This window comes from Sus scrofa, chromosome 4 (genome assembly GCF_054392235.1).
Source record: "Sus scrofa isolate SSC_HxYL_T2T_F1_AM1 chromosome 4, Sscrofa_HxYL_maternal_Yorkshire_Landrace_v2.0, whole genome shotgun sequence".
Taxonomy (NCBI): Eukaryota; Metazoa; Chordata; class Mammalia; order Artiodactyla; family Suidae; genus Sus; species Sus scrofa.
The window spans coordinates 84,763,376-84,776,909 of NC_139386.1; the positions used below are offsets into that span (position 1 = coordinate 84,763,376).

The window sequence follows — 13,534 nt, forward strand, 5'->3', positions numbered from 1 at the left end:
GTTATGGCTCAGTGGTTAATGAATCTGACTAGGAACCATGAGGTTGTGGGTTCGATCCCTGGCCTTGCTCAGTGGGTTAAGGATCCGGTGTGGCTGTGAGCTGTGGGGTAGGTTGCAGACGCAGCTCGGATCCCACATTGCTGTGGCTGTGATGCTGTGATGCAGGCCAGCAGCTGCAGCTCCGATTTGACTCCTAGCCTGGGAACCTCCATATGCCTCGGGAGCGGCCCTAGAAAAGACAAAAAGATGAAAACAAACAAACAAACAAAACAAAACAAAACTGGTTTCTAAGATCTTCTAAAGCTCAAGGTATGTAAGTCTGCCTCTGCCAGCAGCCACTTTCCTGACTCCAAGAAGAAAAATTACCTCTGAAATGAGAGACAAGTAGAGGTTTCTCATGATGTTAAGTCCCAGTTCCAGTAATTGAGGTTCTCAGAGCTCCCATACCTGATTCCTATGGCTCCTCCTTTATTCCTCTGAACTACCTCCCATCCACCTAATAAACACCCTAATTAAACTACTACCTCAACCTAATTTCAGTTGGGTTCCTGTCACCTGTTGCTAAAGTGTACCTGACAGTATGGAAATGGATTGGTGAAAGAGGAGTGTCCATTTATTATGGGCTTTCAAATCTAGAACTACATGACCTGAGCTATTTTGTGGAACACGGAGGATCTAAACCCAATACCAGATATCGAAGACTCCTGTGGATTGGGCAATTGCAAACTGTGAAATGTAACAGAATTTCCCCCTTTTCAAGAAAATTCAGGAAGTTTGAAACACAGTGGAAAATACTGGGGCTTAAGAGGAGCTAAAGCAATAACCTGAGGTCTCTCTTCTTGGTCCTTTTCAAATCTCTCTGCTGTCCTCTCCCCTACAGACCCATTGTAAGGTATCAAACATCTAGCCCCTGTAAATCACAATAAATTGAGATGCAGGTTTTGAAAGAAGTCTTTAAACCAAGGTCTTACTAATTCACGAAGCTCAGAATCCTATTTCTAAGAGGGAAAAAAAAGTGGGACTTGGATGGGTTTAGATTCAAGACTTATAACTCAACGAGCTTTCGGGCACTGATTCCTAGTTAATGGAATCTCCAGAAAGTAAATCAAAAGGCAGCCAAGTGAGGTCACTCATCCACAGGAATACTAGAGCAATACCTGGGCATGAGAACCCATGAAGGTCTGCCTATGTACATCTACACATATATGTTATGAACCAAGCTAACAATCTGTTCAATAAATGATGTTCCTCTTCCTCTCCATTACTGAATCCCTCCATAATGATCTGAAAGGCCAGGTTCCCATTCAGAATTCTTAGACTGTGTGCTTTGCAGTTCCTTCCCAGAACACAGCAGTGTGGGAAGAGCTGGGCCCTAGCCCCTAGCCTGTGGCCTACACACTTCTCTTCTCATCTCAGCCCCATCCAGCATCTAAAGTAGACATGTATACAAGGTGGCAACTGCAGCACATGTATGCAAGGACCATCTGCATGGTACTTTACCTGGGGCTATGGAGAGGTAAAGAGGCTTATGGAGACCATGAAAATGGGTTCTAGATCATTTTAACAGGAAATCCCAGATTCTGAGTACCTGAAGGATGGTCTACAATGAAGGATGCAGATTCTAGGTGGGCACATCCAGCTAGCCCCAGACTCCTTGCCCAGTCAGGAGTGCTGGTGAGACCCAGAAAAGGGTGTGTGTATAGGCCTTTTCAAGTCTAAACATATGGACCTTATTTCAATGTCTGGGGGTCCCCAGAGCTACTCTGGCTCCAGAGTACTTCTCTGAGTTCAATGAACAGCCCTAGTGTCCTTTAAGTAAAGACCTTTGTAATTTGAACTAGTTTGATAGGTTTCTGCCACCTGCCGCTAAAAGAATCCTTATTTTTATGCTTTTAATGCCCCAAAGTCTCAAGCAGTGGTCTATAGCCACTGCTTCCATTTTTTAAAAGCGCTTATTCTTACCATAACTTGCTAAAACGTATTCCCTTCTTCCAACACTCTAGTATACCATACCTTAGAAAATCAGTAATCCAGACAATGGCCTTTTCTCCACCTCCAATTAGCTGATCTGCTTTACAGCATTTGAGTGTATTAAACCTTCCTTTCTTTTTGAAAACTTTTCTTAACCCTGGGATAACAAACAAGTTGACTTCTCAAACAGCTCTTTGTAAATTGCTTTCAGTAGCTCCCTCCCTAATTGGATATGTTTTTCAAAGTCCTGTCTTTCTCCCTGGGCTGAACTACTTCCAAAAGCCATTTCTGGAAATAATTATTTGAGTCACAATGAGAGTTCCTCTTCTCAAAGAACATATTCACTCTTGTACCTCAAAGAACATATTCACTCTTGTACCTTAAAGATGAATCCCATAGAATCCCACTTCTATCTTCATCCTTGATCTTAGTTCCAGGTCCTAATTCCATGTCTTCATTTACTGGACATTTACATTTCAGTTTTCAAATGGTATAAGACATCTAAAACTGCAATTCTCTTTTCCTGTAATTGGGTCTCTCTCATTTTTGTTGATTTTTTGGGTCAATTTTGTTAGTGATCCACCTCCTAGTCTCCAGGTTTCAAATCAGGGTCATTTTGACTCCATTCTCTTTCACTTGTCATGAAGCCCTATTGATTATTTCCTTGCAAGATGTTTCCTTTCATCCTTTGTTTTTTGTTTCCTGTCTATCTGTTCTGTTTCCAGTTCGTGTTCTGCTCTATTTTATCTCCATTCTTTTACCACAGCAATCCTGCTATAATAGTATTTTTTGCATCGCATTTTTTTCATGCTTGATAACTTTCAGTGAATCTCTATGGCCTGAGGAAAAGCCCAAACTCCTTTGTGTGACACATACCTTGCAGGATGAAGACTCAGCTTCAGTCTTCAGTGTTTTCTTCCACTCTGCTTCAAAATAACTTCTTCATCCTCTCTAGGACCATCTTTCTCTTGTCCCAAAACACAGACTCCTCATTCCTGATCCTTGCCTTCATCCCTTCTTCTCTGTACCCTCTCCCACTTGAAAACCATCACCTCCTCTTCTCCTGCCCAAATCCTTGCTGATGAAACTCAAGCCCCCGTGATTCCATGAAATCTTCTCCCACTCTAAGCTCACAGTGTTTTCTTGCTTCTTCTGCTCTCTTTGACACATTAATTATCTTGAACTATTGCATAAATTTGTTTATACCATAGCTGCCTTTTAAATCGGATTTTAATTTTTATGAAAAAGAGCCCCTGTTTCCCTATTTGATTTTCCTACTACCCCTCCCCCAATTACCATACACCCAATGCTATAGGTGCTTAAGAAATTTTACTTGTTACTTCATTTTTCTAAAAGAAACGGCTATGCTTTATATGAAGTTTGTTTTGTCAAGTAATATCTGTTAATATATACACTAAATATGTGGGCGAAAAATATCAAAACTCTCCTAAAGTTTCCACTCTACACGCACCCATTATGCTAAAACTTTCCCTTCTTTTTCCCACCATTGTCTTTGTATATGAGGAACAACAGAAAATTTTTCTTTTTAGAAAATATTATGACACTCTGATAAAAATTCTCTTGTTCATAAATCCCTCTTACCTCCACTCTTTTGAATGCAATCTTAGACCTTAGTAGGTTTGTTTTTGAAGTTCAAAGAGAAAAGAAGCAGCAAACTCAAATGTACATAAAACAACAAGAAAAAAATAGGTGACAACAGCAGTATCATTTTTTTATTGAAAAGGAATTATTTCTACTCTAGAGCAAACAATGTATATTTTACATCATAAAGCAAGATATAATTTACATATTACATTTCTTATGAGATCTTTATACCCTAAATATCATTCCCTTTTTTTATCTGATCAGCTCTTCTGGTTTGATTTAACCTGCCAAGTACCCTATAAATGAGCATCTTGTTTGGGGAGGGACTGGGGACACAGACAGATAGTTTGTATGTGTTCATCTGTTATCTGGGTATAGATGATTGTGAACAGGGATATACCTTTAAACTTTTGGCCCTGAGGCTCTCTGTTGACATCTGGTTTAGGAGCCAGAAGGCTATTCCTCCAAATAACATAGAAAACTTCTATTTTTTTAAATCAATGAAGAATGAACAAAATTGAGTGTTTGTACTCTGTGCACACTTCTCCATCAAATGCTTAGATAATAGATGTTTACGGTATTGATTCACTAGCAATAAAAGTTCCCGTGACTGACAGCTTTGGTTACTCTATGATATTCCCAGACAGTGCTTGCCCAGGCATTGGATAAAGTTGCCTAGTTTCACCTAGCACTGGGGTTATGGGCACAGGCTTTTCTGTTCACCACTGAAAATGAATGTTAGGATGAAATCTTCAAATGAGCTTGTTTTGTATGGCCCTCTGTCTCTTTACTCCCTCTTCTAAGATTCCCTCCTTTTTAGCAAAATCTTTTCACATCTGATTTTTTCTTCCTGCACTGTAACCCAAACCCTCTTTTAGCTGTTCTCCCCAAACTCCAAACTCTAAAAGTTCACCAATTTCTTGGACTGTACTCATTTTCATAAAGAATTTTTTAACCTGTTAAGATACACTGTTCCTTTGAAACTTGATAATCTGCAGTAGATAGAGGGACAAAAGAATTAGTTGAAGAACACTTTAGAAAGAAAGTACCGTGTGTTGTTCAGCCAGCCTACATAAACCATTCAGTAAGAAATGTTTTAATAATATATTAAAAGAAGAGGGAGTCAGCTGATAAAAGCAAAATACATAAGATGGGCTTCTCATTAAAAGAAGTACTGAATAAACATTAGAATACAGTTTCAGATTGGTGGCTCTTTGACTGAAAAAAAAAAATACCACCACTAGTTCAATTTGACATGTCAGGGGAAATAAATGTGTTACTGAAAGTGCATCTTAAATCCCAAAGCCTTGCCTGTCACTCAGAGTTGGCATATTTGGCCAAAATCAATCTAGAGTTTTTTCAGTTACTGGTAATGAAAGTTATTAGGACCCAAGTTGGTATGGATGAGAACATAAGTCACAAATATGTCTGTTCTGTGTGTGTTAAATTATTCTTTGGTCAAATGATGTGGTTTTTGAGAGGTCTACAAATATAAACATATTTCTCATTTCCAAATACAAAGTTAGAGTATTTACAGCAAGGTAGCATACCCTTGCTTTCTAACAAGGCTTTTGGGTACCATATCCTTCCATTAACATGTATACTTTTATAGTCCCTTTCCTCCCATGGCTACAAAGTGCTGGACATACAAAGAATACAGGAAAGAATGAAGGAGCAAAGGATTAGAGCCTCACAACACCCCTGTGAGGTAGGTAAGTATTGTTAATCCCATTTTACAAAAAGGGAAACCAAGGCACAGCATGGTAATATACTTTGGTCAAGTCTACCTGACAAATTACAAAAGCATGGGTGGAACAAAGAGAAAGAAACAAAGAAAAGGTCAGTCCTGGCTCGAAGCCCTAGAACTAAACTTTATCTCAAAATATTAGGAAATAAAAATAGCTCAGAATTGCCTTTTAAAGTTTTAGAATTTAGATAAACTTTCAAGATCTTATACATCTTTCAGGTTCCTGCTGAGTGGAAAAAAGACAGATGACTAAATGGCTTTCCCTCTTAAGTGTAATTCCCTTGATAGATCAGAGTTTATCAGCATTCCACCAGAGTTCAGGTGCCAAACTCCAGGACATTTTCATAGCCTCAAATAGTTTCTAATTTATTTAAAACCCTAAAATTAGAACCATTCTCAAACAGCTGCCCTATCAGTTCCTCTATGGCTGTAATGAGAATTTTGTATAGAGGAAGAAAGAAAATGAGATCCCTAATAAAAATCTCATCACTATAGAAGTAAGGTCACTGGTGATGTTGTGTAATTTGTTCTTTGTAGTGTTTGAGAAACTGCAAACTCAAGCTTGCAAGAATATTTTATATATATATATGTAAAATATATAAATATATACAGTATATATATGTGTGCATCTGACTACCCTTAAGGCATCAAAGAGATGTAGGCCATGACTTTCACAACTCAGTCTTTGTTTTCCTAGAAAACTGTCTCTCCCTCTCTCAAGTGAAAAAATATTTTTTCTAGCAAATAACCTATGACAGCAAATCATTCAGGAAACAACAAATATCTTTAACTTAAGAAGGCTGATTGCTTGGATATGGATGAAGGGTGGTGGTGATGGTGATATTATCCTCTATAGCTTAGAGCTTAAATCTAGAGCTTAGATCTAGAGCTTGGATCTTAGAATTAGCCAGACACAGCCAATCACACCGGATCAGACATATCAGTGACCAAGATGTTGTACACAGTTGCTCTTTTTTCCTGGTAGCTGATGGAAAAACCTTACCATAACCAACAGAGATGGAGACAGTGAGAAAGGGAATTCTGTCTGGCACAGATTCTTCAGAAAGACTTTGGCTTTTCAGAAGTTCCTAGAGTTTCTATGCAGAGAACTGGGAAGAAGGATAAGATAAGGCACTGAATTTCAAACAGGTCAATGAGGAGACTATAGGCAATTATTCTGAATGTGTGTGTGCATGCGTGTGTGTGTGTGTATGTGTGTGTGTGTAGTTTTTTGGCTGCTGTAGATTCTTTGAAAACCCATACAATCATGGGGGTGGGTGGGCTGAACTTAACTGAAGAAGCTCAGATTATATTAAGAAAAGCATATGAATAGAAGGAAAAACAAAATTAACACACACAGAAACAAGTGGTGGTGGTATCCCAGAGGGAGGAGGAACATTTGTTAGCTAATTTTCATTTTGCTCCTCTCCTGCTTTTCTCTGCCATGGTCCCAATAGCTTAGTTCTGTTTTTTGGTTTGTTTGTTTGTTTTTATTTTTTTTCCCAGCAGATGAAGAAATGACAGAGCAGGATAGGTGTCTTATGGTTTTTGATTTCTTCTTAGGCCTGTTTAAATATTTTTTTCCTCAGTTGACTGTTGGCACCTGGTTCCTCTGTAAACTATATTCCTTGGCCTTCAGTCTCAGGTTGGCAATGCTGTTGGCCATGTTGATGCCCTGTGCAGGGCTATTGTTGGCACATGTGGCAGAGTAAGTAGCCATGGCGCTGTAGGGACAAAGGAGAGAGCAGGGAGAATAACAGGCATTAGTTTCACAAAGCTGCAAGTCTGCCCCAGATGGATGCAACTCTCAGGATGGGGGCAGGCAGGGGCAGGTGGGAGTGGGCTAAATGATCTCCGGGGTCCCTTACAGCCCCCGGTTTTCATTAGTCTAAGGCACTTGGAAAGGGTGGCAGTATTTTGAAGGGCAGGGAAAAGCAGTGGAGAGTGGAACAAGGCGAGGGGAAAAGTATTTTCTGTGTTGGATACAGTGAGTAATGATTTATTTCTGGGGTGAGAGAAGAAAGCTGCTTAGGGTGGATAGCAGGTGTTTCATCAGCTAACCAATTAAAACCATATTTAATCTTGTCCTGCCTACATCACCAGCTTGTGAGAGCAAGGAGGAAGAGAGGGAGGCGTTTGAAAAGAAACTAAAGGGCATTTTGCCTTCCTCACTCTAGGTAGCTGACTTTGATTCTCACATATTTTAGAAAATCAATGAATATCATATTAAATAGTATACTTGAAGAATCAGTTAAACAACCTAAGATGACTTCTCTGCCTTTCTTGATCCAGTAGTCTATAGCACAAAGCATTGCTGAATCAAGAGATTTCCATTCCAACTGGCCTTGATTTTACAACTTTTCCTCAAAACTATTTGAGCAACTCACCCTGTCTTTTGGGTTAGTTATTCTGGAAAAGTTTAAATCTCCTAGATAAACTAGCAAATGCTATAGTTTCAGTATTCCTGACATCAGAGATAACTGTTTCTGATTGTTCTTATTTCTGAGAAAAACCCCAAGTTGTTTTTCATTGTCAGAGACTGTAATTAAGACCTAGGAATACCGTTGGCAGAAATTTGTAATTGGTGGTTTTCTGTTAATTGCATCCATGAATTTCTTTTAAATGAAAAGGAATGGTTTCTCAGACTTGGATGCAAATTATCCTTTCTTTATACTAAACAGCTATAAGGGAACACATTTTAATTAAATGAAAATATTTCTAGTTCTTTCCAAGATTAGCAAAATACCTTTCCACTGAGGGCTGGAATGAGATAGACTTATAAATGGAATGACATGTACTCTTCTGGTGCCTGCATTCCTGTGCAATTTTGTCAGCCACTTAGGAGTTTGTGGTTCTGGGGATCAAGTGACAGATCAGAAAGAGAAAAAAACTAAAGCTATGCTACAAACAGACTATATCATTAATACTTGTTTGGGACACCACATAGTCAAGACTTTCTTTCAAAACTTATAGTCAAGACTCACAATAGCCTACTTCAGCTCAGTTACTAGCAATTAACCCAGAAAAAAAATGGGTTAAAGAAATATAATTAGTTCCACATCACTAGGTCTTTCCAGAAATATACAGCCTTAATTTAAATTCCTTATAACACTGGTATGTATGTGAGTTTGAATGCATTTGTGCTTGTCCTATGGCAGGAAGAAGACTCAGAAAGGTTCCAAAATAATCCTGTACTTTTCTATTTCATTTCTGTGTGTTTCACTCTTATTTCTGGGTATATGATCTTAACCTTCTACACAAAGTTATATTCATCTATAGCTCCCTGTTCTTCTCCTTTTAAAACAAAGGAATTTTTTTGTAATTCTTCAACTATAAGCTCCATAGATTAGACACCACATTAGCCTGGTTTACTACCGTGTCCCCAGGTAGAACTAACACCATATCTAGCACACATTCAGCATTCAAGAAAGTATTTAATGAATAAGTAAAGAGAAATATCTAGTTATTGCATGATTGAACTGATTCCTGCTCAATATCAGTGATCTCTGCTATATTGCTGAGAGTAATGATTTCTAAAAATATTTTACCACTGTGCTTTCATTTTAAGGAACCAGTCCTTCGATTAATTTTGGTATCTTTATAGAAAGAGCAAAATCAGAAGGGACACGACAAAAGCAGGGACTGATGGTTGCATATTCTTAATCCATCACAAATAGCTTTTAATAGTAGAAACAAACAAACAAACAAAAAACCATGTTGGTGCAGGCTAGACTTAAGAATAGACTATTACTTCTACCACTATCTACCAAAAGGCAAAGGCAGAAAGAGTCCCAGTTCAGGTAGGTTTCAATAAGGAGTGAGATAAATAATCAGAACAATCTGTTAAAATGGGACCTTTTTTTTTTTTTCTTACAATATACCAAGAAATCTCATTTATTTTCAAAACCCATATACATATTATCATTTAAGTTCTATATGAATTGCATGCTTCCATTCAAGACTCTACCAAAAATATATGAAAATCCATAAATCACATACTCAAGAAATTTCTAGGAAATACTGAAATGTAAGATTTCAAAGAAATCAAAGCTCTAATAGCTAAGAAAAGAAGCAACTGAATTTGGGAAATCTACCTAAGTTATAGATTATGAAATCAATCAAATCAGCCTGTCTCAGACAGATTTCTCTGAGACAATTAAATGCTAAAGATAATACATAATACCATTTTAAATACATAGTAGAGAAGGTGGAATTTTGAATTATTAAGTACTGAGAATGAAATTAAATAGCTCCTAAAAACAGGAAGCTTAAATGTCATGAGAGAGTGAAAAGAAAAAAAAAAAGTCTCTGATGGTAAACTTTAGATTGTTATGGAATATTGTGCTTTTAAATATTTGGCCTGATTTTTTGAGGGAGTTGTTGTCTGTCCTTTGAGATTCTGAACAAGCAAAGTCCTATTTAATAGAAATTCTGTCTCTCCCTCTCTCTCTCTCTTTCTTTTTTCCTTTTTTCATGATCAAAGATATGGTCCATTTTCCTTAGCAGACAAGGGGATTAGAACATTGGGGGATTATTTTAGTTTACTAAAGATGCTCTTACTGTTTTCTACAAATGTCTACTGTACTTATGATTTCAATTTTATCTATTACACAGTCGTTTTTCCTGTATTACTTTATAATTTACTAATCTCATCTGTTTTTCTAGTCTGAAGACTTAGTATGGTAACACATTTCTTGGAAATACTGATTCTCTCTTTAATGCAGGCCAGATGTTAATATCTCAAATGAGATGAATGTTGATCCACTTCCCATTTCCAAACCAAGTTAATGAAATTAGAGTATATTTTGCACAGGCACAGAAGAATGGATTTTTCACTGAGACATTTTCCTTAAATATCAGCCCATGTTTCCAGAGTTGAGAAGAGCACCTTTGTCTAATTGGACTGTGGTATTGTTATTGTTACTGTCTTAGTGAAACCATGACTGTGCCTTATAGGTAGCTCCCAAGTTAAAGGGGTGGGAGAATAGAAAAATAAAAAACAGTTGATATAAGTGAATGAGTTTTGAAATCCTCTACATGCTTGATAAATGATAAGGTTTTCACTTGGCAGATGTTTAAGAAATTTATAAACTTCCAAGAGTTAGTCTAACGTATTTCAGCATTACATAGCCATAAGAAATTGGATTAAAAAACAAAAACAGAGACCATCTTAGTTCATAGCCTCTAAATAAGCATTTTTGAACACGTACTCTACAGGTAGAGACTTGGGGATATTTTGTGCACATACTAAAGAAAATGAGTCTGTTTTTCCTCTAGCAGTTTGACATAAGTCTAGTTTCTCAACTCAAAGTGCCATTTAGGTAAGTAGGGACCAGTCCTATGACCTACCGGTGACAAGTAAGATGTGTTACAGGTCAGAAAAGACAGTCTTAATCTAAGAGCAGCTTAGTCATGCTTTAAAAAGGCATTAGAAGTACGATGGAGAGGACCCACTTTCAAAAGTGACAACAGATGCAAGAGAGCCTTGAGTGGCTGCCAATCTGAAAGACTGTCCATGACCACCTGTTTTCCATGTCATCAAAACTTCCAAAGCTCTGTGTTAGGAAAAGAGAACCCTGAAATGTTTTCTCACAAGACAGAAACTAATGAGGTTAATAAGCTGTTTTCAACCAAATTTGCTGGGCCATTCAAACCAAGTAAAATGACCAGTCCTTCCTGAACCAGATTAAGCTTTCTGGGATAAAAAGGTGAGGTTGAAACTAAATAATTTTTATAGATCAAGCACATGATAACACCAAGAGCCTGCTTACCAACATCTAGAGATCCTGCCCACTGGTCTTGCTTCTGAGTAAGAACCACCTATTTGGGTGTTCCTGTTGTAGTGCAACAGAAATGATTCCAACTATTATCTGTGAGGATATAGGTTGTATCCCTGGCCTTGCTCAGAGGGTTGGGGGATCTGGTGTTGCTGTGAGCTGTGGTGTGGATCAAAGGTGGGGCTCAGATCCTGCATTGCTGTGGCTGTAGCTCTGATTTGACCCCTAGCCTAGGAACTTCCATATGCCAAGGGTGTGGCCCTAAAAAGTTTAAAAAAAAAAAAAAAGGAAACCTCCTATTCCTCTCACAGGATACAGAATATGAGATCTTGAGTACTGGGACTGGGCTTATATGATCTGGCCAAAACAACATTTCTATTTAGTTTTTAAGAATGTAAAAGTCTTTGTGCCCATGACCAAGAAACTACTTGCCAAATAAAGGGCATTGTGGAATTAGAGATGAAAAAGAAATGCTTGTATGCAAAGCATACTCTAGGACTAATGCAAATATGCTCTAGGACTTTTTTTGTAGAGCTGACACATTGAAGTAAGCTTGAAATTCTTCCTTCTCCTTATTTGGAGATTCCTAACAGTTCGAGCTCAGCCATAGGCAGCAAATGCTAACTACCAGGGTTGGTGTTCTGTTTTCACTGGGGACAAATCATTTTTGATCATTTCAACCTACCTTGAGAGGTTGTTGTGAGGAATATGTGTTTAAGATGACTGCCAAACACCAACGAAGTATGGGAAATACTATAGATACATGCTGTGGTTTTAAAGCCAGGAAACTTAAGAACATCTCCCTCTCTGCTTTCTAGTCACCCAGAATGCAAATCCCACACATCACAAAACAATTGAGGAGAACTGGGGGGAAATAATACCTGACTCAGTTTTCAGCTCCAACTTTTGTTTTCCATTTGGCGCATTTGGACAAATGATGACAAGCTATGAAAAATTTCATCCCAAAGACAAATCTGTCAGCCCAAGAAGTCTGTGTGTCTTCCTGAGATTCTAGGGCTTTCCCAGCTCGGGATTTTTTAAAAGGCTATCGAGCTTGAGGTTTTCATGACTCTCTCTATATATGTAGAATTTGGAGACCATATCTTTGGTTTGTTCTTTTGTCGGAGGAAGAACGACAGAAGTACACCTGCTTCATCTAAAAAAATTCAATGTGAGTTTTCCTAGGGAAATTTACTTTTAAAGAGAGACCCACAAAATCCTTTTGGAAGTGCTCTTTGGTGATTTAAATAATCATTTCCAACGTCTGTTTTTCAAACTCGGGAGCTGAGTTTTTGAAGTGTATTTAGCTCTTAAAGTGGACAATAGGACCATATTTCATTTGTAAACGTTCAGTTTGCACGGCATATTCAGTGAGACTTCCACCATTTTTTTTTTTTTTACTTCCACCATTTTAAAGTTTTTCTTTCTAGAAATATTTTATATTTGAAGGCTTGCCTATTTTCTATCATCTCATGATTTTTGTATTTCTTTTTTGAAATGCACGTTGCTTAAACATAGGTTCCAAATTACCTCGTGAGACATATAATAGGGAAACTATCACTAGCTTGATTTTAGATACAAGGCTACATAAAAGAGTGATGACCCAACTGGCCTGAGTTGCAGCAGCCAGGACAAGAACACAGTTCTTCTGACCTCTGTCCCACATCCTACAGTCATCTAAAACCACACTCTTCAAAGTATGGACCAAGTGTCAACAGCATGGCCCTCACATGGCAGCACGTTAGAGGCACAAATCCCAGGTCCTGCCACAGACTCACTGAATCTGAGTCTGCACCGTAACACGATCCCAGATGATTCACTTGCCCAGTAATCTGTGACGAGCCCTGCTCTAGGCCATCAGACTACTTTAACTCTAAGGACATATTTTCTTACAGCTCTGGTTTCCAATAGGATTCCCCACTTGAGGACCTCACTGCTTTCATTCCTAGGACTGTAAAACCCCACTTTCTTGAACAGAGTTAATTCCCACTTAAACCCTGCCCCCAGCAGCCACCCTCTTTCCCCTCTGACAAGTTACCTTTTCAGTGTCTTCCGTTAGAATCCGTTATGAAGCCCCTCGTGTAAACAACATCTTGGGAGGGACGAGGATCTATTTTTGAAAGTGTGAAAGGGAGAAATGAGCCAAATGCGTTCAGCAGATGTCAGGCAGCACTGTGACCACGATCAAATGAGGGGAGGTGGAGAAGGAGAAGGTTGGGGGGAGGAAAATTGTGGATAAGGATGGCTGGCCTCTCTTTCACTTGTCATTAGTTGTCTTTGAAGCCCAGCCCTCCCTCTGGAAAGGGCACTCCAGACCAATACTGCAGAGCCAGGCCATTCTCTACCTTTCACAGGAAAGGATGTTTCTGCAGAAAAGATTCTTGACTACTTCATCTAAAACAGCAGTCAAAAGTCTAGGACTTGGTTAATCCCT

At 38.4% G+C, this 13,534-nt stretch overlaps 1 protein-coding gene and 1 long non-coding RNA gene across 12 annotated transcripts in view; one reads left to right on the forward strand and one right to left on the reverse strand.

Moving 5' to 3' along the window:
* The window catches only part of LOC106510093 (uncharacterized), a 291,454-nt gene that overhangs the window by 230,656 nt on the left and 47,264 nt on the right, over positions 1 to 13,534 (forward strand). The window lies entirely within an intron of this gene.
* Positions 1 to 13,534, reverse strand: part of PRRX1 (paired related homeobox 1) — a 112,096-nt gene that overhangs the window by 34,657 nt on the left and 63,905 nt on the right. Inside the window, exons 4-5 of one of the 4 annotated variants that reach the window (XM_021090643.2) lie at positions 13,139 to 13,210; positions 3,679 to 7,047 (exon numbers count right to left, since the gene is read on the reverse strand). The exons of 1 other annotated variant lie outside the window; for it this stretch is intronic. In XM_021090643.2, coding sequence (XP_020946302.1) covers positions 13,156 to 13,210 — 55 coding nt within the window. In that variant the 3' untranslated portion in view covers positions 3,679 to 7,047; positions 13,139 to 13,155. Of the gene's footprint in view, positions 1 to 3,678; positions 7,048 to 13,138; positions 13,211 to 13,534 lie in introns of those variants that run through there. 2 more of the 4 variants (XM_085022439.1, XM_021090642.2) reach the window with 2 other exon arrangements.